At 40.4% G+C, this 27,520-nt stretch overlaps 1 protein-coding gene across 1 annotated transcript; it reads left to right on the top strand.

Annotated features, from left to right (window-relative positions):
* The first annotated feature begins 143 nt into the window (after window positions 1-143).
* LOC106585954 (probable isoprenylcysteine alpha-carbonyl methylesterase ICMEL2) lies at window positions 144-27,520 on the top strand. The gene is made up of 9 exons (XM_014172707.2): window positions 144-507; window positions 7,145-7,219; window positions 10,536-10,685; window positions 11,033-11,153; window positions 14,240-14,452; window positions 14,553-14,636; window positions 15,012-15,153; window positions 21,598-21,760; window positions 23,807-27,520. Coding segments are annotated over exons 2-9 (1,119 nt in total). The 5' UTR covers window positions 144-507; window positions 7,145-7,217; the 3' UTR covers window positions 24,051-27,520.

Raw genomic sequence — 27,520 nt, 5'->3', positions numbered from 1 at the left:
ATTGACCTATAAATATCGTTTATTTTTTAAAGAAATAAAAGAAACTATGTGCAGAATGACAACTCACATAGCCAATCAAACTTCAATGTACAGTAACCAGTAGTCCCGCCTTCTAAGAAATAAACCAATGGGAAAGAAGAATGTGGAGTACAGTAGACGCGTTTCGATGTTCCTACTTTGGGGCAGACTCGGATATCTCAATACCGGCATCCTGTTGTTGTAAAATCGGCATTTTTTTTAATGTTCGAACAAGACGTACCTTTCCAAAACCTGGAACGATAAGATAATACTTAATGTCACGAAATAGCAAGTATAGGAATACGACTTTAATTGCGACATATTTGGGACCATTTTTCCGGAGCTTGGATGCTTTCATAGTTGACATATCATTCGGGATTCAGACCGACAATATTTTCTTATCTTTGGACATTTTACAACCACCAAACCTTTAATTCCTGCAGGAATAGGTTTACGAAGAAACATTGTAGCCTACCCCGTCTATAAACGGTAAGTCGTTTCTAGAGTTACAAAACATCCGTTATAACAGGTGCTGCTGTATGTTTTACATCTCCTGTTTAGTGGTAGTAGAGCAGCTTTAAAAATTGTAGATAGATTGTAGCTTCCATCAAAGTAATTGTCTGCATCATTTCCAATCCTCCATATATTTTTCTGTATATATACAAAACATTACACAGACAGACAGACAGACAGACAGACAGACATAATATAAAATACATATTTATTTATATATATGTATATGTATGTATCACACACATCTTCTTAAAATATATTTTCCTTTATTATTTTCCACTAACCCTACCTTCCCTTCCCTAATTGGAGTAAACTAATGAACATCAACACTTAGGTTTCTACTTCAAGCTTATACATACTATATACATTTTACGGACACAATCTATTCTACATTAGTTCTATCTTTTGTTTGTTTTTACTCCCATCCTTCAGCTACCCTCAACCCCCCTCCCATCTATTTGAAATCCAATCAAACTTTGTGTCACAACACGCCCGAATACAACAGGTGTAGTAGACCTTACCGTGAAATGCTGAATACAACAGGTGTAGTACCTTACAGTGAAATGCTGAATACAACAGGTGTAGTAGACCTTACAGTGAAATGCTGAATACAACAGGTGTAGTAGACCTCACAGTGAAATGCTGAATACAACAGGTGTAGTAGACCTCACAGTGAAATGCTGAATACAACAGGTGTAGTAGACCTCACAGTGAAATGCTGAATACAACAGGTGTAGTAGACCTCACAGTGAAATGCTGAATACAACAGGTGTAGTAGACCTCACAGTGAAATGCTGAATACAACAGATGTAGTAGACCTTACAGTGAAATGCTGAATACAACAGGTGTAGGTAGACCTCACAGTGAAATGCTGAATACAACAGGTGTAGTAGACCTTACAGTGAAATGCTGAATACAACAGTTGTAGTAGACCTTACAGTGAAATGCTGAATACAACAGTTGTAGTAGACCTTACAGTGAAATGCTGAATACAACAGGTGTAGTAGACCTTACAGTGAAATGCTGAATACAACAGGTGTAGTAGACCTTACAGTGAAATGCTGAATACAACAGGTGTAGTAGACCTTACAGTGAAATGCTGAATACAACAGGTGTAGGTAGACCTCACAGTGAAATGCTGAATACAACAGGTGTAGTAGACCTTACAGTGAAATGCTGAATACAACAGGTGTAGTAGACCTCAGAGTGAAATGCTGAATACAACAGGTGTAGTAGACCTTACAGTGAAATGCTGAATACAACAGGTGTAGTAGACCTTACAGTGAAATGCTGAATACAACAGGTGTAGTAGACCTTACAGTGAAATGCTGAATACAACAGATGTAGTAGACCTCACAGTGAAATGCTGAATACAACAGGTGTAGTAGACCTCACAGTGAAATGCTGAATACAACAGGTGTAGTAGACCTTACAGTGAAATGCTGAATACAACAGGTGTAGACCTTACAGTGAAATGCTGAATACAACAGGTGTAGTAGACCTCACAGTGAAATTCTGAATACAACAGGTGTAGTAGACCTCACAGTGAAACGCTGAATACAACAGGTGTAGTAGACCTCACAGTGAAATGCTTACTTACAAGCCCATTAACCAACAGTGCAGTTCTAAAAAAAATTAAGTTAAGAAAATATTTAGTAAATGAAGCAAATCAAAAAGCAAACACAATAAAATAATAAAAATGAGGCTACAGTTGAAGTCAGAAGTTTACATACACTTAGGTTGGAGTCAATAAAACTCGTTTTTCAACCACTCCACAAATTTCTTGTTAACAAAGTAATGTTTTGGCAAGTCAGTTAGGACATCTACTGTGTGCATGACACAAGTAATTTTTCCAACAATTGTTTACAGACAGATTATTTCACTTATAATTCACTGTATCACAATTCCAGTGGGTCAGAAGTGTACATACACTAAGTTGGCTGTGCCTTTAAACAGCTTGGAAAATTCCAGAAAATGATGTCATGGCTTTAGAAGCTTCTGATAGGCTAATTTACAGAATTTAAGTCAATTGGATTTGTACCTGTGGATGTATTTCAAGGCCTACCTTCAAACTCAGTGCCTCTGCTTGACATCATGGGAAAATCAAAAGAAATCAGCCAAGACCTCAGAAAAGAAATTGTAGACCTCCACAAGTCTGGTTCATCCTTGAGAGCAATTTCCAAACACCTGAAGGTACCACGTTCATCTGTACAAACAATAGTACGAAAGTATAAACACCATGGGACCACGCAGCCGTCATACCGCTCAGGAAGGAGACGTGTTCTGTCTCCTAGAGATGAACGGACTTTGGTGCGAAAAGTGCAAATCAATCCCAGAACAACAGCAAAGGACCTTGTGAAGATGCTGGAGGAAACGGGTACAAAAGTATCTATATCCACAGTAAAACGAGTCCTATATCAACAGAACCTGAAAGGCCGCTCAGCAAGGAAGAAGCCACTGCTCCAAAACCACCATAAAAAAGCCAGACTACGGTTTGCAACTGCACATGGGGACAAAGATCGTACTTTTTGGAGAAATGTCCTTTGGTCTGATGAAACAAAAATTGAACTGTTTGGCCATAATGACCATCGTCATGTTTGGAGGAAAAAGGGGGAGGCTTGCAAGCCGAAGAACACCATCCCAACCGTGAAGCATGGGGGTGGCAGCATCATGTTGTGGGGGTGCTTTGCTGCAGGAGGGACTGGTGCACTTCACAAAATAGATGGCATCACGAGGAAGGAAATTATGTGGATATATTGAAGCAACATCTCAAGACATCAGTCAGGAAGTTAAAGCTTGGTCGCAAATGAATCTTCCAAATGGACAAAATTTACCCAACTTATTGTGGGCAGCTTGTGGAAGGCTACCCGAAACGTTTGACCCAAGTTAAACAATTTAAAGGCAATGCTACCAAAATACTAATTGAGTGTATGTACACTTCTGACCCACTGGGATTGTGATGAAAGAAATAAAAGCTGAAATAAATCATTCTCTGTACTATTATTCTGACATTTCACATTCTTAAAATAAAGTGCTGATCCTAACTGACCGAAGACAGGGAATTGTTACTAGGATTAAATGTCAGGAATTGTGAAAAACGGAGTTTAAATGTATTTGGCTAAGGTGTATGTAAACTTCCGACTTCAACTGTATATACAGGGGGTACCGGTCCCGAGTTAATGTGTGGGGGTACAGGTCAGTCGAGGTAATTTGTACATATAGGTAGGAGTAAAGTGACTATGCATAGATAATAAATAGCTAGTAGCAGCAGTGCAGAAACAAAGGGTTGGGGTGGGGGGGCTGGTTAGAAGCTGTTAAGCAGCCTTTTGGACCTAGACTTAGCGCTCCGGTACCGCTTGCCTTGCGGTAGAAGAGAGAACAGTGGGTGACTGGAGTCTTAGACCATTTTTTGGGCCTTCCTCTGACACCGCCTAGTATATAGGTCCTGGATGGAAGGAAGCTTAGCCCCAGTGATGTACTGGGCCGTACACACTACCCTCTGTAGCGATATTTTAGACATTATTTCATTTTCAAATAACCGAAAGTGAGATGTTGTAATCTGAATAAAGTGAAAAAGGCCGTTCTTGAACATGGAATGAGACATTTTTACTAATCTGCTAGAGAACCAGTTCGGATTTAAGTATAACTTTTGTATGACTGATGCCTTTAGTGAGAGGTCTAATGCTTTAATATTTAATCATTTCTGCCCTCCGAATTCATATTCATTATATAAATAGGCCCCTTTAATTTTGTCTGGCTTGCCATTCCAAATAAAATTGAATATTTTTTGCTCATATCATTTTAAAAAACAGGTCGCTAGGTGTAGGCAAGACCATAAGACAATAGGTAAACTGGGATATGGCTAAAGAGTTAATCAGGGTCAACTGGGATATGACTAAAGAGTTCATCAGGGTAAACTGGGATATGACTAAAGAGTTAATCAGGGCAAACTGGGATATGACTAAAGAGGTTTTTCCACAAATAGACAGGTATTTCCCTTTCCATGGTAGCAAGATCTTATCTATTTTTGCTAACTTTATATACAAATTTATTGTAGTGCAATCTTTTATTTATTTTGTGATACGTATACTGGGTATGTCCACATCACCATCAGACTATTTTATTGGTAGACTACACGGTAATGTAAAAGTTGTAGATTTTAGTGATCCAATACGTAATAGAGTACACTTAAAATCATTTGGTTTTAATCCAGAGAGGTTAGAAAAAGTATCTAGATCCTTTATAAGGCTGTGGAGGGATCCAAACTGTTGATTTTAAAATAAAACATGAATCATCAACGTACAATGACACCTTTGTTTTTAAGACCTTGTTTATTATTGGTGGATCTGATTTTAACGGCTACCTTTTTGATGGCCATAATAAATAGATATGCCGATAGTGAACAACCTTGTTTTATGCCTCTTGACAGTTTTAATACTTTCGGAAAAGTAGCCATTATTTACTATTTTACACCTAGGGTTACCATACATAACTTTAACCCATTTTATAAGAGCTTCTCCAAGATTAAGCAAAGCAGTGCGACAAAAACAACACAGAGTTACAAATGGAATAAACAAACATACAGTCAATAACACAATAGAAAAAATCTATGTACAGTGTGCATGCATTTTGCTATGCCATTTTGCTAGAATTTTTGCATCACAACACTCAAGTGTAAGGGGACACCAATTTTTTAAATGGACTGGATCTTTATATTTACCACTTGGATCCTGTTTCAGTAATAATGATATCAGTCCTTCTTGTTGATATCTGATAATCTACCATTTTTATAGGAGTGGTTAAAACATGGTAATAACAGTCCTCTGAGTATATCAGAAAAAGGTTTGGTATACTTCCACTGGTATGCCATCCATCCCTGGAGTTTTCCCAGACTTAAAGGCTTTAATTGCATCAAGAAGTTCCTCCTCTGTAATTTGTCCTTCACATGAGTCTTTCTGTACAGTTGTTCATTTTACATTATTAATAGAAAATAAAATCATACTTCAGTGAGTGGAGATGGAGGAGACTGCAGCGAAAACATATGCTTAAAGTACTTTGGTTCCTTTTTCAAAATATTGTTTGGTGAATCATGGGTGACTCCGCCATTTGTAACAAGTTTCAGTAAATTAGTTTTGGTAGCATTTCTATGTCGAAGATTAAAACATAATTTGGTGCATTCTTTCCAATATTCCATCCAGTTCGCTTTATTTTTTATAATATATTACACTGGATCTTTCTTGAATAAATTCCTCCATTTTTTTGTTTGTTTTTCCTCTAACTTATTCTGTGCCTCTATGGTGCAGTTTTTATTGCTATGTAACTGTACTGTTAGTCCTTCCATTTCCTTTGTTATTATGGACTCTTTTGACCTAAATTGCTTTTGTTTTAGAGCTGAGTACTGAATTACATGTCCTCTAAAAACACATTTAAAAGTGTCCCATGCAATAAGGGGATCTGCTGTACCTATGTTATGTCTGAAAAAGTCAGTTATAAATTCTTCTGTCCTAGTTAAAAACAAGTTGTCATCCAATAGGCTTTGATTAAATTGCCAATATCCTTGCCCACTTGGAAATTCTGTAAGAGTAATGCTTCTTCGTCAACCTTACAGTAGAAGTTGCAGCAATAGCAGTTGAGCATGAAGCTAATTTCCATATAACTAGAACATAACAACATAGAAAAAACTAAACTAGACAACCCCCCCTGTCACGTCCTGACCTACTCTACCATAGAAAATATGTCACGACTTCCGCCGAAGTCGGCCCCTCTCCTTGTTCGGGCGGCGTTCGGCGATCGGCGTCACTGGCTTACTAGTTACCACCGATCTATGTTTCCCTGTTCGTTTGGTTTTGTCTTAATTGTACACACCTGTTTCATATTCCCTGATTATGTTCATTATTTAACCCTCTGGCTTCCTGTTTGTCCGTGATTGTTTCCTGTTTTGTAGTTGTTGGAGGTATTTCTCCCAGCCATGTTTTGTTACTGTGGGAGAAGTTGGATTATTGTTTTTTTGAGTAAACACGTTTTGTTTGCACTCATCCCTGTGTCCTGCGCCTGACTCCCATACTTCTCCTACGAAAAGCATTACAAAATACCAGCTTACCATGGTCAGGATGTGACAGGGTGGTTGCCGTGGTTGCCAAAGCAATGTATAGGAAGTATTACAAAAATAAACAATATATTTAAGCAACTATGAATGCAACAAAAAATAAATCCCAGCGTGGACCTTTTCTTTCTATGTATTTAGCTGCTATGACAATCAGAAGATAGACAAGCTTTGGTCCAGGGCACCTTGACCCCGATATAGCCTACAGATAACCTATCATAGTGCAAAATTCCATATTCCATTCTACTATCAGAACTAATTGCATGGTAGAATGTTGGAACAGAACATTTCCATTCTGCCTCTGCTTACTGGAGCAGCCAGGGTTCTTCAACTTCAGTCCCGGAGAGCTTGAGGTGCATGTTTATGTTCCACCCTGGCACTAACACACCTGCTTCAAATAATTAACTAGAAAAGATCTGGACCTTTTGTTGTTTTAATCAGCTACGGATGATTTTGGTCTAATGGGGTAACTAACATTTTTTTTGTCCATCTTCCATATCTTGGCACCAGTTCCAGAACCAGTTCCGGAACCAGTTCCAGAACCAGTTCCAGAGATACATCTTTTCAATTTGGATCAGTAAACATGTGAGTAGCATACTCAAAATAACATTGAAGAGTTTATTTCCAAACCCTATTTTTGACATTAAAAAATGCTTATGGGTACCTTCGTGTTTGTAACATATTACTGTTCTCCGATTTTTTTTTTTTAATTCATAGATTTTAGTTGTGTATGAAAAAGTTTTTTATTGTTGTTGTGCAAAACGCTATATACATTGTTTAGCTGGAATGAAATGTTTGTATACTTTATATTTGACTGTGGTTGTCCCACCTAGCTATCTGAAGCTGAATGCACTAACTGTAAGTCACTCTGGATAAGACTGTCTGATAAATGACTAACATGTACATGCTATTTATTTTACCGTTATTTAACTACACAAGTCAGTTAAGAACAAATTTTTATTCGTTATTTGTTACATTTGACTGTGTAAAACCTAGCAGTACTACTGATTTCTCTGAGGAGGATATATAGTATTACTGTGTAAAACCTAGCAGTACTACTGATTTCTCTGAGAGTGAGGAGGATATATAGTATTACTGTGTAAAACCGAGCAGTACTACTGATTTCTCTGAGAGTGAGGAGGATATATAGTATTACTGTATAAAACCTAGCAGTACTACTGATTTCTCTGAGGAGGATATATAGTATTACTGTGTAAAACCTAGCAGTACTACTGATTTCTCTGAGAGTGAGGAGGATATATAGTATTACTGTATAAAACCTAGCAGTACTACTGATTTCTCTGAGAGTGAGGAGGATATATATTATTACTGTATAAAACCTAGCAGTACTACTGATTTCTCTGAGGAGGATATATAGTATTACTGTATAAAACCTAGCAGTACTACTGATTTCTCTGAGAGTGAGGAGGATATATAGTATTACTGTATAAAACCTAGCAGTACTACTGATTTCTCTGAGAGTGAGGAGGATATATAGCATTTATAGCAGAAAAACATGATTATTTATCTCTCAGAAATGAAACCATCAAGTGATATATTTTAAACAAAAACACGTCTGTCATTGAACAACCCCATGCTATGATTATTAGATAATGGAGAAACACCAATCTCTCTCATAAGTTCTTTAAACAATTCAAGCTAACTTACCAACATTTCTGAAAATGTACACTGCTCAAAAAAATAAAGGGAACACTTAAACAACACAATGTAACTCCAAGTCAATCACACTTCTGTGAAATCAAACTGTCCACTTAGGAAGCAACACTGATTGACAATAAATTTCACATGCTGTTGTGCAAATGGAATAGACAACAGGTGGAAATTATAGGCAATTAGCAAGACACCCCCAATAAAGGAGTGGTTCTGCAGGTGGGGACCACAGACCACTTCTCAGTTCCTATGCTTCCTGGCTGATGTTTTGGTCACTTTTGAATGCTGGCGGTGCTTTCACTCTAGTGGTAGCATGAGACGGAGTCTACAATCCACACAAGTGGCTCAGGTAGTGCAGCTCATCCAGGATGGCACATCAATGCGAGCTGTGGCAAGAAGGTTTGCTGTGTCTGTCAGCGTAGTGTCCAGAGCATGGAGGCGCTACCAGGAGACAGGCCAGTACATCAGGAGACGTGGAGGAGGCCGTAGGAGAGCAACAACCCAGCAGCAGGACCGCTACCTCCGCCTTTGTGCAAGGAGGAGCAGGAGGAGCACTGCCAGAGCCCTGCAAAATGACCTCCAGCAGGCCACAAATGTGCATGTGTCTGCTCAAACGGTCAGAAACAGACCCCATGAGGGTGGTATGAGGGCCCGACGTCCACAGGTGGGGGTTGTGCTTACAACCCAACACCGTGCAGGACGTTTGGCATTTGCCAGAGAACACCAAGATTGGCAAATTCGCCACTGGCGCCCTGTGCTCTTCACAGATGAAAGCAGGTTCACACTGAGCACGTGACAGACGTGACAGAGTCTGGAGACGCCGTGGAGAACGTTCTGCTGCCTGCAACATCCTCCAGCATGACCGGTTTGGCGGTGGGTCAGTCATGGGGTGGGGTGGCATTTCTTTGGGGGGCCGCACAGCCCTCCATGTGCTCGCCAGAGGTAGCCTGACTGCCATTAGGTACAGAGATGAGATCCTCAGACCCCTTGTGAGACCATATGCTGGTGCGGTTGGCCCTGGGTTCCTCCTAATGCAAGACAATGCTAGACCTCATGTGGCTGGAGTGTGTCAGCAGTTCCTGCAAGAGGAAGGCATTGATGCTATGGACTGGCCCGCCCGTTCCCCAGACCTGAATCCAATTGAGCACATCTGGGACATCATGTCTCGCTCCATCCACCAACGCCACGTTGCACCACAGACTGTCCAGGAGTTGGCGGATGCTTTAGTCCAGGTCTGGGAGGAGATCCCTCAGGAGACCATCCGCCACCTCATCAGGAGCATGCCCAGGCGTTGTAGGGAGGTCATACAGGCACGTGGAGGCCACACACACTACTGAGCCTCATTTTCACTTGTTTTAAGGACATTACATCAAAGTTGGATCAGCCTGTAGTGTGGTTTTCCACTTTAATTTTGAGTGTGACTCCAAATCCAGACCTCCATGGGTTGATACATTTTATTTCCATTGATTATTTTTGTGTGATTTTGTTGTCAGCACATTCAACTATGTAAAGAAAAAAGTATTTCATAAGATTATTTCATTCATTCAGATCTAGGATGTGTTATTTTAGTGTTCCCTTTATTTTTTTGAGCAGTGTATATATAGCGTTTTTCATTTGCATACTTGAATACAAGTTTGCTACTATTTTACTATTTTCAGCAGATTGCAAATTCTTACCATAATATGAAAATTATACTAAGCATTTTTATTTGCATATCTACAATACCAGTGCTATGTAATGCACTTAGGACTATTTTCAACTGTGACTTGCTGATTGTTATCTCTCTTGCTCTCTCTCTCTCTCTCCCTCTCTCGCTCTCTTCCTTCTCTCTCTCTCCCTCTCTCTCTCGCTCTCTCTCGCTCTCTTTCTCGCTTTTTCCCTCTCTCTCTCCCGCTCTCGTTCTCTCTCTCTCTCTCTCTCACTCTCTCCCTCTCTCGCTGTCTCTCCCTCTCTCGCTCTCTCCCTCTCTTGCTGTCTCTCTCTCTCTCTCTCTCTCTCTCTCTCTCACTCTCTCCCTCTCTCGCTGTCTCTCCCTCTCTCGCTCTCTCCCTCTCTCGCTGTCTCTCTCTCTCTCTCTCTCGCTGTCTCTCCCTCTCTCTCTCTCCCTCTCTCGCTGTCTCTCCCTCTCTCTCTCTCTCTCTCTCTCTCCCTCTCTCTCTCTCTCCCTCTCTCTCTCTCTCTCTCTCGCTGTCTCTCTCTCTCTCTCTCACTCTCTCTCTCTTTCCTCTAGGATTGGACTGAAGTACAATGTGTCTCTACCCATGGCTGCAGGGGCCCTGTTAGTGGGCATCCCCTACTCCATCTCGCTTGTAGCCCAGTGGATGTATGGCTGGCCTAACAAGCCTGGCTATAAAAAGTACATAGAGGCGCTGAAGCCAAGGTAACATAACGTTCCATCTGTAATCTTGTCTAGCCTAATATATAGTGTGCGTTCCAAATGCCATCGTATTTTCTATGTAGTGCACTACTCTCCCAAATGGCACCATATTTCCTACAGGCCCTGGTCTATAGTAGTGCACCCTATTCCCTATGGGTCCTGGTCTAAAGTAGTACACTATGTAGGGAATAGTGTGCCATTTGGGACTCAGCTTTTGTTATGAGGTTCTGATATTTATAGTCTCTTCCCACGCAATGACTCTGGAAAGAAGGGACTAATATTTATTCTAGGTTCTGAGATAAGCTCTTCTCACAAATCATTGGTTGTGTGTGTTGGTGTCTTCTTCCCAGGCGGATATACTGTCTGACTAGAGCGGTGCTGGAGATGCTGAAGTACTTCCAGTACGGCAAACTCTACTTCCAGTGGAAGTCCTGGTACAAGAATGTAGAAAACCACAAGCATTATGAAAAGGTAATGTAGAAAACCCCAAGCATTATGAAAAGGTAATGTAGAAAACCCCAAGCATTATGAAAAGGTAATGTAGAAAACCCCAAGCATTATGAAAAGGTAATGGAGAAAACCCCAAGCATTATGAAAAGGTAATGTAGAAAACCCCCAAGCATTATGAAAAGGTAATGGAGAAAACCACAAGCATGATGAAAAGGTAATGTAGAAAACCCCAAGCATTATGAAAAGGTAATGGAGAAAACCCCAAGCATGATGAAAAGGTAATGTAGAAAACCCCAAGCATTATGAAAAGGTAATGGAGAAAACCCCAAGCATGATGAAAAGGTAATGTAGAAAACCACAATCATCACCGTGCTTCTTTCACATGCTTTGCTTGCTGTTTGGGGTTTTAGGCTGGGTTTCTGTACAGCACTTTGAGAATATCAGCTGATGTACGAAGGGCTATATAAAAATAAATTTGAAATTTGATGAAAAGGTAATGTATAAAACCACAATCATCATGAAAAGGTAATGTAGAAAACCACAAGCATGAAAAGGTAATGTAGAAAACCACAAGCATGAAAAGGTCATGTAGAAAACCACAAGCATTATGAAAAGGTAATGTAGAAAACCACAATCATCATGAAAAGGTAATGTAGAAAACCACAAGCATGAAAAGGTCATGTAGAAAACCACAAGCATTATGAAAAGGTCATGTAGAAAACCACAAGCATTATGAAAAGGTAATGTAGAAACCCCCAAGCATCATGAAAAGGTAATGTAGAAAACCCCAAGCATTATGAAAAGGTAATGGAGAAAACCACAATCATTATGAAAAGGTAATGGAGAAAACCCCAAGCATTATGAAAAGGTAATGTAAAAAAACACACAATCATCATGAAAAGGTAATGTAGAAAACCACAATCATCATGAAAAGGTAATGTAGAAAACCACAACCATGAAAAGGTCATGTAGAAAACCACAAGCATGAAAAGGTAATGTACAAAACCACAAGCATGAAAAGGTAATGTAGAAAACCACAAGCATTATGAAAAGGTAATGTAGAAAACCACAAGCATTATGAAAAGGTAATGTAAAAACCACAATCATCATGAAAAGGTCATGTAGAAAACCACAAGCATTATGAAAAGGTAATGTAGAAAACCACATGTATTATGAAAAGGTAATGTAGAAAACCACATGTATTATAAAAAGGTAATGTAAAAACCACAATCATCATGAAAAGGTCATGTACAAAACCATAAGCATGAAAAGGTAATGGAGAAAACCACAAGCATTATGAAAAGGCACTGTAGAAAACCAGGTTAGTTTGTCCGACTAATGTTTTAGAATCACTGGTATTAACCCTCCCGTGTGGCGCAGCGGTCTAAGGCACTGCATCGCAGTGCTTGAGGCGTCACTACAGACCCGTGACCGGGAGACCCATGAGGCGGTGCACAATTGGTCCAGCGTCGTCCGGGTTAGGGGAGGGTTTGGCCGGTCGTGATTCCTTGTGGCGGGACGGGCACCAGCAAGCTGACTTTGGTCGCCAGGTGTACGGTGTTTCCTCCGACACATTGGTGCAGCTGGCTTCCGGGTTAAGCGAGCAGTGTGTCAAGAAGCAGTATGACTTGGCGGGGTCGTGTTTCAGAGGACGCATGGCTCTCGCATGGCTCTCGCATGGCTCTCGACCTTCGCCTCTCCCGAGTCCGTAGGGGAGTTGCAGCGATGGGACAAGACTAACTATTAATTGGATACCCTGAAATTGGGGAGAAAAAGGGGCAAACTTAATAACATGTGTAAATATTTGTATGAACATAAGATTCAACAACTGAGACATAAACTGAACAAGTTAATTGCCTACTACCATCTGTAAGCTGTTAGTGTCTTAACGACCGTTCCACAGGTGCATGTTCATTAATTGTTTATGGTTCATTGAACAAGCATGGGGAAACAGTGTTTAAACCCTTTACAATGTAGATCAGTGAAGTTATTTGGATTTTTACAAATTATCTTTGAAAGACAGGGTCCTGAAAAAGGGACGTTTCTTTTTTTTGCTAAGTTTATAAATCTTTTATTCTGAGGTTTTCAAAAAACATTTTCTCTAGGAATAGTGGTAGAGAATAATTATAGTCATTTCTTTTCCGATTATGCATATTTAGCATAGCTGACTGTGGTGATAATAAGAGTCGACTGTGGTTATAATAAGAGCTGACTGTGGTGATAATAAGAGCTGACTGTGGTGATAATAAGAGCTGACTGTGGTGATAATAAGAGCCGACTGTGGTGATAATAAGAGTCGACTGTGGTTATAATAAGAGCTGACTGTGGTGATAATAAGAGTCGACTGTGATGATAATAAGAGCTGACTGTGGTGATAATAAGAGCTGACTGTGGTGATAATAAGAGCCGACTGTGGTGATAATAAGAGCTAACTGTGGTGATAATAGGAGCTGACTGTGGTGATAATAGGAGCTGACTGTGGTGATAATAGGAGCTGACTGTGGTGATAATAGGAGCTGACTGTGGTGATAATAAGAGTTGACTGTGGTGATAATAAGAGCTAACTGTGGTGATAATAAGAGCTGACTGTGGTGATAATAGGAGCTGACTGTGGTGATAATAAGAGTCGACTGTGATGATAATAAGAGCTAACTGTGGTGATAATAAGAGCTGACTGTGGTGATAATAGGAGCTGACTGTGGTGATAATAAGAGTTGACTGTGGTGATAATAAGAGCTAACTGTGGTGATAATAAGAGCTGACTGTGGTGATAATAAGAGCTGACTGTGGTGATAATAAGAGCTGACTGTGGTGATAATAAGAGCCGACTGTGGTGATAATAAGAGCTGACTGTGGTGATAATAAGAGCCGACTGTGGTGATAATAAGAGCTGACTGTGGTGATAATAAGAGCTGACTGTGGTGATAATAAGAGCTGACTTTGGTAATAATAAGAGTTGTTTGTGGTGATAATAAGAGCCGACTGTGGTGATAATAAGAGCTGACTTTGGTAATAATAAGAGTTGTTTGTGGTGATTCATGTTTGGAATATTTTCTGAAACCTTTATGTACCTTCTTCTCCCTCCTCCTCCTCTCGTCTTTCTAAAGGGCATCGCGTTTGGTCGTCGTAGCAACCGGCTAGACTTGTACTATTCTCCCACAGTGGCCCAGCCAGGCAGTGAACAGGTGCCTGTGGTAGTGTTTATATACGGGGGAGGCTGGGGTTCAGGGGAGAGGTCCATATACTGTCTACTGGCCATGCAGATGGCTAAGGAGCTCAGCGCAACGGTGATCTGTCCGGACTATTGCACCTACCCAAAGGTAAGACTCCTCCCACAACCATAAAAAAAAAAGGACACAGTTACGTTGGTATTCAGTGAGCTAGCGTACGCATCGAATTTGACTTTAATCTTCTTTCCAGGGTAATGTTTTGTCTATGGTTCAAGACATCGCAGACTGTCTCGTTTGGGCGAGGGAGAACGGCCATAAGTTCAAATTTGACAAAGTAAGTGATGCAAACAGTAGATTAATTTAAAGTTTTTACAGTTACAGCGTAACACGTTGGTGTATATCATAGAGGCCTATTCAAACTTCTTAATTCAGCATTTTCACTTTAGTGCATTGATGTCAATGGGATGATACATTTTTTTATTAGCCCCTTACTGAAGATTATTCATAAATGCAATGTTTATATTCACCCTCCTGTGCCTGTTGTATTTTTAATCAGGACAATATAGTGTTAAAATACCCTTTATAATGTTTATAAGAGGTTACAGAGGTTATAAACACTAAACTGTAAGTTAATATATAGTTTATGAAGGTGTAATAAGCAGTTATAACACATTGGTTGATTATTCACTTCACTATGTTGTCTGTGCAGGATAACATTGTGTTAATCGGCCACTCCGCTGGGGCTCACCTGGCAGCTCTAACCGTCCTGTTCATGGTCGAGGGCCGAGACGAGCTCTTTATAGATGCCAAGAAGCAGACAGAGATCACCATGGCAATCAGAGGAGTTACAGGTCACTACAGGGTTTATAGAGTTACAGGTCAATACGTGGTTTATAGAGTTACAGGTCACTATGTGGTTTATAGAGTTACAGGTCACTATGTGGTTTATAGAGTTACAGGTCACTATGTGGTTTATTATAGTTACAGGTCAATACGGGGTTTATAGAGTTACAGGTCAATATGGGGTTTATAGAGTTACAGGTCACTATGGGGTTTATAGAGTTACAGGTCAATATGGGGTTTATAGAGTTACAGGTCAATATGTGGTTTATTACAGTTACAGGTCACTATGTGGTTTATAGAGTTACAGGTCACTACGTGGTTTATAGAGTTACAGGTCAATAAGGGGTTTATAGAGTTACAGGTCAATATGTGGTTTATTATAGTTACAGGTCACTACAGGGTTTATAGAGTTACAGGTCAATACGGGGTTTATAGAGTTACAGGTCAATACGTGGTTTATAGAGTTACAGGTCACTATGTGGTTTATAGAGTTACAGGTCAATACGGGGTTTATAGAGTTACAGGTCACTATGTGGTTTATAGAGTTACAGGTCACTATGTGGTTTATAGAGTTACAGGTCAATACGGGGTTTATAGAGTTACAGGTCAATACGGGGTTTATAGAGTTACAGGTCACTATGTGGTTTATAGAGTTACAGGTCAATACGGGGTTTATAGAGTTACAGGTCAATACGGGGTTTATAGAGTTACAGGTCACTACGTGGTTTATAGAGTTACAGGTCAATACGTGGTTTATAGAGTTACAGGTCACTATGTGGTTTATAGAGTTACAGGTCAATACGGGGTTTATAGAGTTACAGGTCAATACGGGGTTTATAGAGTTACAGGTCACTACGTGGTTTATAGAGTTACAGGTCACTACAGGGTTTATAGAGTTACAGGTCAATATGTGGTTTATAGAGTTACAGGTCACTATGTGGTTTATAGAGTTACAGGTCAATACGGGGTTTATAGAGTTACAGGTCAATACGGGGTTTATAGAGTTACAGGTCACTATGTGGTTTATTACAGTTACAGGTCACTATGTGGTTTATAGAGTTACAGGTCAATATGTGGTTTATTACAGTTACAGGTCACTATGTGGTTTATAGAGTTACAGGTCAATATGTGGTTTATTACAGTTACAGGTCACTATGTGGTTTATAGAGTTACAGGTCAATATGTGGTTTATAGAGTTACAGGTCAATACGGGGTTTATAGAGTTACAGGTCAATACGTGGTTTATAGAGTTACAGGTCAATACGTGGTTTATAGAGTTACAGGTCAATACGGGGTTTATAGAGTTACAGGTCAATATGTGGTTTATAGAGTTACAGGTCACTATGTGGTTTATTACAGTTACAGGTCACTATGTGGTTTATAGAGTTACAGGTCAATATGGGGTTTATAGAGTTACAGGTCAATATGTGGTTTATTACAGTTACAGGTCACTATGTGGTTTATAGAGTTACAGGTCAATACGGGGTTTATAGAGTTACAGGTCAATACATGGTTTATAGATTTTTATTACATAGCTTATATGTTTATAACATGGTATATATGTCTATAACATGTTTATAGATCTTTATAAACATACAATAGAATCACTCAATTGACCTAATTGGATGTACAAAGTTTGTTGTGTGTGTGTAATATATATATATATATATATATATATATATATATATATATATATATATATATATATATTACACACACATACACTGTAACAGTCAAAAGTTTGGACACACCTACTCATTCAAGTGTTTTTCTTTATTTTTACTATTTTCTACATTATATAATAATAGTGAAGACATCAAAACTATGAAATAACACATATGGAATCATGTAGTAAACAAAAGTGTTAAACAAATCAAAATATATTTTAGATTTTAGATTCTTCAAAGTAGCCACCCTTTGCCTTGATGACAGATTTGCACACTCTTGGCATTTCTCTCAACCAGCATCACCTGAAATGCTTTTCCAACAGTCTTGAAGGAGTTCCCACATATGCTGAGTACTTGTTGGCTGCTTTTCCTTCACTCTGCGGTCCAAGTCATCCCAAACCATCTCAATTGGGTTGAAGCCGGGTGATTGTGGAGGCCAGGTCATCTGATGCAGCACTCCAATTCTCCTTCTTGGTCAAATAGCCCTTACACAGCCTGGAGGTGTGTTGGGTCGTTGTCCTGTTGAAAAACAAATGATAGTCCCACCAGATGGGATGGCGTATTGCTGCAGAATGCTGTGGTAGCCATGCTGGTTAAGAGGTTAAGTGTGCCTTGAATTCTAAATAAATCACATACAGTGTCACCAGCAAAGCAGCCCCACACCATCACACCTCCTCTTCCATGCTTCACGGTGGGAACCACACATGCGGAAATCATTCAAAACAAATCAAATTTTATTGGTCACATACACATGGTTAGCAGATGTTAATGCGAGTGTAGCGAAATGCTTGTGCTTCTAGTTCCGACAGTGAAGAAATATCTAACAAGTAATCTAACAATTCCCCAACAACTACCTAATACACACAAATATAAAGGGGTGAATGAGAATATGTACATATAAATATATGGATGAGCGATGACAGAGCAGCATAGGCAAGATGCAGTAGATGGTATAAAATACAGTATATACATGTGATATGAGTAATGTAAGATATGTAAACATTATTAAAGTGGCATTGTTTTAAAGTGACTAGTGATCCATTTATTAAAGTGGCCAGTGATTGGGTCTCCATGTAGGCAGTAGCCTCTCTGAGTTAGTGATTTGCTGTTTAACAGTCTGATGGCTTTGAGATCGAAGCTGTTTTTCAGTCACTTGGTCCCACCTTTGATGCACCTGTACTGACCTCGCCTTCTGGATGGTAGCGGTGTGAACAGGCAGTGGCTCGGGTGGTTGTTGTCCTTGATTATCTTTTTGGCCTTCCTGTGACATCGGGTGCTGTAGGTGTCACGGAGGGCAGGTAGTTTGCCCCTGGTGATGCGTTGTGCAGACCGCACCACCCACTGGAGAGCCCTGCAGTTGAGGGTGGTGCAGTTGCCGTACCAGGCGGTGATACAGCCCGACACGATGCTCTCGATTTTGCATCTGTAAAAGTATGTCAAGGTTTTGGGTGACAAGCCAAATTTCTTCAGCCTCCTGAGGTTGAAGAGTCACTGCTGCTCCTTCTTCACCACACTGTCTGTGTGCGTGGACCATTTCAGATCGTCAGTGATGTGTGCGCCGAGGAACTTGAACCTTTCCGCCTTCTCCACTGCAGTCCCGTCGATGTGAATAGGAGGGTGCTCCCTCTGCTGTTTCCTGAAGTCCACGATCAGCTCCTTCCATTTTGTTGACGTTGAGAGAGAGGTTGTTTTCCTGACTCTGAGTGTCCTCACCTCCTCCCTATAGGCTGTCTCGTCGTTGTTGGTAATCAAGCCCACTACTGTTGTGTTGTCTGGAAACTTGATGATTGAGTTGGAGGCGTGCGTGGCCACGCAGTCATGGGTGAACAGGGAGTACAGGAGGGGGCTGAGCACACACCCTTGTGTGGCCCCAGTGTTGAGGGTCAGCGAAGTGGAGATGTTGTTTCCTACCTTCACCACCTGGGGGCGGCCCGTCAGAAAGTCCAGGACCCAGTTGCACAGGGCGGGGTTGAGACCCAGGGCCTCCAGCTTGATGGTGAGTTTGGAGGGTACTATGGTGTTAAATGCTGAGCTGTAGTCAATGAACAGCATTCTTTTGTCCAGATGGGATTTAATTTTTTTATTTTACCTTTATTTAACTAGGCAAGTCAGTTAAGAACAAATTCTTATTTTCAATGATGACCTAGGAACAGTGGGTTAACTTGTTCAGGGGCAGAACAGCAGATGTTGTTCTCTGAGGCTGACCGGAACATATTCCAGTCCGCGTGATCAAAACAATCTTGAAGCGTGGCTTCCGATTGGTCAGACCAGCGTTGAATGGTTCTCGTCACTGGTACATTCTGTTTGAGTTTCTGCCTATAAGACGTGGTTGGATTTGCCGAAGGGAGGGCGGGGGAGGTCTTTGTATGCATCGCAGAAGTTAGATTAGCAGTGGTCGAGTGTATTACCCCTGCATGTAGTGCAATCAATATGCTGATACAATTTAGGTAGCCTTATTCTCAAATTTGCTTGTTAAAATCCCCAGCTAATAAATGAAGCCTCAGGATATATGGTTTCCAGTTTACATAGAGTCCAGTGAAGTTCCTTGAGGGCCGTCTTGGTGTCTGCTTGAGGGGGAATGTATACAGCTGTTACTATAACTGCCGAGAATTCTCTTGGTAGGTAAAATGGCCGGCATTTGATTGTAAGGAATTCTAAATCGGGTGAGCAGAAGGACTTGTGTTCCTGTATGTTGTTATGATTACACCATGAGTCGTTAATCATGAAGCATACACCCCCACCCTTCCTCTTCCCAGAGAGGTGTTCATCTATGTCGGCGCGATGCATGGAGAAGCCCAGTGGCTGAACCGATTCTGACAACATATCCCGAGAGAGCCATGTTTCCATGAAACAGAGAATGTTTCAATCTCTGATGTCTCTCTGGATGGCAACCCTTGCTCGAATTTCGTCTATCTTGTTGTCAAGAGACTGGACATTGGTGAGTAGTAAACTCGGGAGCAGTGGGCGATGTGCCCGTCTACGGAGCCTGAACAAGAGGCCGCTCCATCGGCCCCTTCTGCGGCGCCGTGGTTTTGGGTAGGCTTCTGGGATCCGATCCATTGTCCTGGGTGGTGGTCCGAACAGAGGATCCGCTTTTGGAAAGTCGTATTCCTGGTCGTAATGTTGGTAAGTTGACGTTGCTCTTATATCCAATAGTTCTTCCCTGCTGTATGTAATAAGACTTAAGATTTCCTGGGGTAACAATGTAAGAAATAATACATTAAAAAAACGAAATACTGCAGTTTCCTAAGAACTTGAAGCGAGGCAACCATCTCTGTCGGCGCCATCTTGCGTGATCCGTTCACCTACTCTGCGTCTCACAACTCTGCGTCTCTTCTTATTGGTGTCCTTTAGTAGTGGTTTCTTTACAGCAATTCGACCATGAAGACCTGATTCACGCAGTGTCCTCTGAACAGTTGATGTTGAGATGTGTCTGTTACTTGAACTCTGTGAAGCATTTATTTGGGCTGCAATTTCTGAGGATGGTAACTCTAATGACACTGGACACTGGACACTGGAGACTGGACACTGGAGACTGGACACTGGAGACTGGACATTGGAGACTGGACATTGAAGACTGGACATTGGAGACTGGACATTGGAGACTGGACACTGGACACTGGACATTGGAGACCGGACATTGGAGACTGGACACTGGAGACTGGACATTGGAGACCGGACATTGGAGACTGGACACTGGAGACTGGACATAACTCTGCAATTTCTGAGGATGGTAACTCTTCCCTAAACTTCACAAGTTCTTGAAATTTTCCGAATTGACTAACCTACATGTCTTAAAGTAATGGTGGAGTGTTGTTTCTCTTTGCTTATTTGAGCTGTTCTTTCCATAATATGGACTTGGTATTTTACCAAATAGGGCTATCTTCTGTATACCATCCCTACCTTGTCACAACACACAGCTCAAACGCATTAAGAAGGAAATAAATTCCACAAAAATAACTTTTAACAAGGCACACCTGTTAATTAAAATGCATTCCAGGTGATTCCCTCATGAAGCTGGGCTATCTTCTGTATACCACCCCTACCTTGTGTCACTTGTGCTCCCTCTCCGGCCTCTAGGTCTCCAGGCTGCTCGTTATGGTGCACACCTGTCACCATCGTTATGCACACCTGCACGTCATCAGACTCACCTGGACTCCATCACTTCCCTGATTACCTTCCCTATATATATGTCACTCCCTTTGGTTCCTTCCCCAGGCGTCATTGTTTCTGTTTCTGTGTCATGTCTGTGCGTTGTTCGTGTTTCTTATTTTGTATTATGTTGTGTTTATTTATTAAAACACTCACTCCCTGAACTTGATCCCGACTCAGCGCACATCGTTACAACTTGTCACAGCACAACTGTTTGGCTCAAACGCATAAAGGAAAAAAATTCCACAAATTAACTTTTAACAAGGCACACCTGTTAATTGAAATGCATTCCAGGTAACTACCTCATGAAGCTGGTTGAGAGAATGCCAAGAGTGTTCAAAGCTGTCATCAAGGCAAAGGGTGGCTACTTTGAAGAATCTCAAATATAAAATATATTTTGATTTGTTTAACACTTTGTTGGTTACAACATGATTCGGTGTGTGTTATTTCATACTTTTGATGTCTTCACTATTATTCTACAATGTAGAAAATAGTAAAAATAAAGAAAAACCCTTGAATGAGTAGGTGTGTCCATAACGTTTGACTGGTACTGTGTATATATATATATATATATATGATAAATGAAAGTTCCATGACTTTTGTTTCTGACATGGTGTTTTGTTGTCTGTACAGGTTTGAGTGGAGTGTACAACATAATTGACCACTACGAGCATGAACAGATGAGAGCTGTGGAGTATGTCTCTACGATGCACAAAGCCATGAACGGAGTGGAGAACTTCCCTTATTATTCACCCACACACCTACTGAAGGAATTCAGCGAGGAACAACTGAAAAGGTATGCGGGTGCTTCGGTGCTGTGCTGAAATTGACGATAAAGTTGATACAATCTCGCCTGGGTTCTGATGATACTTTGATGTGTTTAAATAAACAGTGGAAGAACAAATAGGGGAACGGCACGAGGAAATATGACTTATTAGGGGAACGGCAAGAGGAAATATCACTTATTACATATTTTCTAGCATTTAGGCTACCTTTATTTGTGTTTTAGAAATAATTATTTTCGTTCTTCCCCCCATTCTGCAGAGTGGCCTTATTATATACAGTGCCTTCAGAAAGTATTCAGACCCCTTGACTTTTTCCACATTTTGTTACTTTACAGCCTTATTCTAAAATGGATTCAATTGTTTTTTTGTTTCTCTCATAAATCTACACACAATACCCCATAATGACAAAGCAAAAACAGTTTATCACATTTACATAAGTATTCAGACCCTTTACGCAGTACTTTGTTGAAGGACCTTTGGTAGTGATTACAGCCTTGAGTCTTCTTGGGTGTGACGCTACAAGCATGGCACACCTATATTTGGGGAGTTTCTCCCATTATTCTCTGCAGATCCTCTCAAGCTCTGGCAGGTTGGATGGGGAGAGTCGCTGCACAGCTATTTTCAGGTCTCTCCAGAGATGTCCGATTGGGTTCATGTCAGGGCTCTGGCTGGGCCACTCAAAGACATTCAGAGACTTGTCCCGAAGCCACTCCTGCGTTGTCTTGGCTGTGTGCTTAGGGTCGTTGTGCTGTTGGAAGGTGAACCTTCACCCTCAGTCTGAGGTCCTGAGTGCTCTGGAGCAGGTTTTCATCAAGGATCTCTGTACTTGGCACCGTTCATCTTTGCCTCTATCCTGACTAGTCTCCCAGTCCCTGCCGTTGAAAAAACATCCCCACAGCATGATGCTGCCACCACCATGCTTCACCGTAGGGATGGTGCCAGGTTTTCTCCAGATGTGACACTTGGCATTCAGACCAAAGAGTTCAATCTTGGTTTCATGAGACCAGAGAATCTTGTTTCTCATGGCCTGAGAATCTTTAGGTGCCTTTTGGCAAACTCCAAGTGGGATGTCATGTGCCTTTTACTGAGGAGTAGCTTCCCTCTGGCCACTCTACCATAAAGGCCTGATTGGTGGAGTGTTGCAGAGATGGTTGTCCTTCTGGAAGATTCTCCCATCTCCACAGAGGAGATCTGTCAGAGTGACCATCGGGTTCTTGGTCACCTCCCTGACCAAGGCCCTTCTTCCTCAATTTCTCAGTTTGGCCGGGCGGCCAGCTCTAAGAAGAGTTTTGGAGGTTCCAAACTTCTTCCATTTAAGGATGATGGAGGCCCCTGTGTTCTTGGGGACCTTCAATGCTGCAGAAATGTTTTGGTACCCTTCACCAGATCTGTGCCTCGACACAATCCTGTCTCGGAGCTCTACGGACAATTCCTTCAACCTCATAGCTTGCTTTTTGCTCTGACATGCACTGTTAACTGGACCTTGTATAGACAGGTGTGTGCCTTTCCAAATCATGTCCAATCAATTGAATTTACCACAGGTGGACTCCAATCAAGTTGTAGAAACATCTCAAGGATGATCAATGGAAACAGGATGCACCTGAGCTCAATTTTGAGTCTCATAGCAAAGAGTCTGAATACTTATGTAAATAAAGGTATTTTGAAAAACATTGGGTGGGTGGTGGACCATTCTTGATACACACGGGATACTGTTGAGCGTGAAAAACCAAACAGCGTTGTAGCTGCTGACACAAACTGCTGCGCCTGGCACCTACGACCATACCCTTATCCATACCCTTATCCATTCACCCTCTGAATGGCACACATACACAATCCATGTCTCAATTGTCTCAAGGCTTAAAAAATCCTTCTTTAACCTGTTTCCTCCCCTTCATCTACACTGATTTGAAGTGGATTTAACAAGTGACATCAATAAGGGATCATATCTTTCACCTATATTCACCTGGTCAGTCTATGTCATGGAAAGAGCAGGTGTTCTTAATGTTTTGTATACTCAGTGTATATCTCAACTTTCTTGATTTCTTTCCATTCTACAGAGTGCCACCTTTCTGCTTGCTGCACGGAACGAGTGACATCATAGTTCCGGTGGCATCTTCCCAGAGGTTCTCTGAGCAGCTCACCTTGCTTTCAATCAAGGTGTCCCTGTACCTCATGCCTAAAATGGACCACACCGAAATAGTCACCGATCTCATGGCGACAGACAGGCACTTCTACAACACAGTGTACAGCTGCATCAAACAGGAATACAGCAAGTTCATAGGCCAGGTCTGTCACTGCTGAACGTTCTTCTAGACCTGTCTTCCAGACTTCTACACAACCAGGAAACTAACTTAAACACAATACATTATCCATTCATTCATGACGTGCCGCAATTCTTCGTTTACATCTTTTTCAGTGCATTATTATGATACCTTTGAACTTACAGGATTTAACCTTTTTTGACTTAAAAACATTTAGCAGTTTAACAGTTTAGCCGCTCTGTTTTAATCTCAATAATGATTCCTCTTCTTCCTCTGGTGTTTTACTGAATGATATTTATGATAGTTCCCTGATTGTAAACAGAATGAATGATATTTATGATAGTTCCCTGATCGTAAACAGAGATCGTAAACATACTGAATGATATTTATGATAGTTCCCTGATCGTAAACAGAGATCGTAAACATACTGAATGATGTTGATGATAGTTCCCTGATCGTAAACATACTGAATGATGTTGATGATAGTTCCCTGATCGTAAACATACTGAATGATGTTGATGATAGTTCCCTGATCGTAAACAGACTGAATGATGTTGATGATAGTTCCCTGATCGTAAACATACTGAATGATATTGATGATAGTTCCCTGATCGTAAACATACTGAATGATATTGATGATAGTTCCCTGATCGTAAACATACTGAATGATATTGATGATAGTTCCCTGATCGTAAACATACTGAATGATGTTGATGATAGTTCCCTGATCGTAAACAGACTGAATGATATTGATGATAGTTCCCTGATCGTAAACAGACTGAATGATATTGATGATAGTTCCCTGATCGTAAACAGACAATGATATTGATGATAGTTCCCTGATCGTAAACAGACTGAATGATATTGATGATAGTTCCCTGATCGTAAACATACTGAATGATATTTATGATAGTTCCCTGATCGTAAACATACTGAATGATATTGATGATAGTTCCCTGATCGTAAACATACTGAATGATATTTATGATAGTTCCCTGATCGTAAACATACTGAATGATATTGATGATAGTTCCCTGATCGTAAACATACTGAATGATATTGATGATAGTTCCCTGATCGTAAACAGACTGAATGATATTTATGATAGTTCCCTGATCGTAAACAGAGATCGTAAACATACTGAATGATGTTGATGATAGTTCCCTGATCGTAAACATACTGAATGATGTTGATGATAGTTCCCTGATCGTAAACATACTGAATGATGTTGATGATAGTTCCCTGATCGTAAACATACTGAATGATATTGATGATAGTTCCCTGATCGTAAACATACTGAATGATATTGATGATAGTTCCCTGATCGTAAACAGACTGAATGATATTGATGATAGTTCCCTGATCGTAAACAGACTGAATGATATTTATGATAGTTCCCTGATCGTAAACAGACAATGATATTGATGATAGTTCCCTGATCGTAAACAGACTGAATGATATTGATGATAGTTCCCTGATCGTAAACATACTGAATGATGTTGATGATAGTTCCCTGATCGTAAACAGACTGAATGATATTGATGATAGTTCCCTGATCGTAAACAGACAATGATATTGATGATAGTTCCCTGATCGTAAACAGACTGAATGATATTGATGATAGTTCCCTGATCGTAAACATACTGAATGATGTTGATGATAGTTCCCTGATCGTAAACATACTGAATGATGTTGATGATAGTTCCCTGATCGTAAACATACTGAATGATATTGATGATAGTTCCCTGATCGTAAACAGACTGAATGATATTGATGATAGTTCCCTGATCGTAAACATACTGAATGATATTGATGATAGTTCCCTGATCGTAAACAGACAATGATATTGATGATAGTTCCCTGATCGTAAACAGACTGAATGATATTGATGATAGTTCCCTGATCGTAAACATACTGAATGATGTTGATGATAGTTCCCTGATCGTAAACATACTGAATGATATTTATGATAGTTCCCTGATCGTAAACATACTGAATGATATTGATGATAGTTCCCTGATCGTAAACATACTGAATGATATTTATGATAGTTCCCTGATCGTAAACATACTGAATGATATTGATGATAGTTCCCTGATCGTAAACAGACTGAATGATATTGATGATAGTTCCCTGATCGTAAACAGAGATCGTAAACAGACTGAATGATATTGATGATAGTTCCCTGATCATAAACAGACTGAATGATATTGATGATAGTTCCCTGATCGTAAACATACTGAATGATACTGATGATAGTTCCCTGATCGTAAACATACTGAATGATATTGATGATAGTTCCCTGATCGTAAACAGAGATCGTAAACATACTGAATGATGTTGATGATAGTTCCCTGATCGTAAACATACTGAATGATATTTATGATAGTTCCCTGATCGTAAACAGAGATCGTAAACATACTGAATGATGTTGATGATAGTTCCCTGATCGTAAACATACTGAATGATATTGATGATAGTTCCCTGATCGTAAACAGAGATCGTAAACAGACTGAATGATATTGATGATAGTTCCCTGATCGTAAACATACTGAATGATATTGATGATAGTTCCCTGATCGTAAACAGACTGAATGATGTTGATGATAGTTCCCTGATCGTAAACAGACTGAATGATATTTTAATATGATAGCTGCTGCATCTGATGAAGGAGAGATACCAGGCAAACTAAACATGCATTTGACATATTTGACCTAGAGTAAGTCTGGTATATGAGAATATTGGTTTAACTAGGATGCCTGTGAGTTATCCTAGAGGGCCCACTATACAGTATATCCAGCTACAGCCTTTATAGAAATACTGTTATATTACGTATCCATGATATCCAATGCTTTCTCAATGGGAGTCGTTCCCGCCAACGTCCACCATCAACGTCCCATCCATTTTCATGGACAGAAAGTTTCAGATGAGTTTTTTTGATTGGTCGATGGAGACGTTGGCCAATTAGACACACTCTGCACCGGACCAAAATGAATCCGTTCTGATTTGGTTTCCGTTCTCCACGGATCAGTTTGGCCACGCCCTTATATAGCCAGTATTATGTGTACCGTGTGGAACCCTAAATGGCACCCTATTCCCTACTTGGTGCATTACATTTGACCAGAGTCCTATGGGCAGTGCACTACATAGGGAATAGGGTACCAGTTGGGACAGAGACTGGTAGCAGAACTATTGTATATTTTCTACTGATAATCTGTTGCATTAATATGGTCAACCCAGGAGAACATTAGATTATCTGTTTTATTAAATATTAGGACATCAACTATATAGTACATCTGATTAAATCCATTCAGTACATTATTCTACAGGGTTGGGGTCAATTCCATTTCAATTCAGAAAGTAAACCATTGAAAAGTATTGATGGTAATTGTAATTTCAGTGTACTTCCTGAATTGACCCAGAACCCTGTTACTGTATTTAACATTTTGAATATCTGCTGTTAATTACATAGTTATGCACTGGTTCAATAAAATTATTACAAGTGTCAAA

The sequence above is a fragment of the Salmo salar genome, chromosome ssa24 (assembly GCF_905237065.1).
Source record: "Salmo salar chromosome ssa24, Ssal_v3.1, whole genome shotgun sequence".
Lineage (NCBI taxonomy): Eukaryota > Metazoa > Chordata > Actinopteri > Salmoniformes > Salmonidae > Salmo > Salmo salar.
The sequence above is the reverse complement of the archived record's forward strand: the minus strand, read 5'-3'. Positions and strand labels throughout refer to the sequence as shown.

Bases quoted from the DNA above. Each gene is read 5' to 3' on its own strand.
- LOC106585954 (XM_014172707.2), top strand. The intron at 10,686-11,032 runs GTAACATAACGT...TCTTCTTCCCAG, and splicing joins ATAGAGGCGCTGAAGCCAAG to GCGGATATACTGTCTGACTA. The intron at 14,453-14,552 runs GTAAGACTCCTC...TCTTCTTTCCAG, and splicing joins ACTATTGCACCTACCCAAAG to GGTAATGTTTTGTCTATGGT.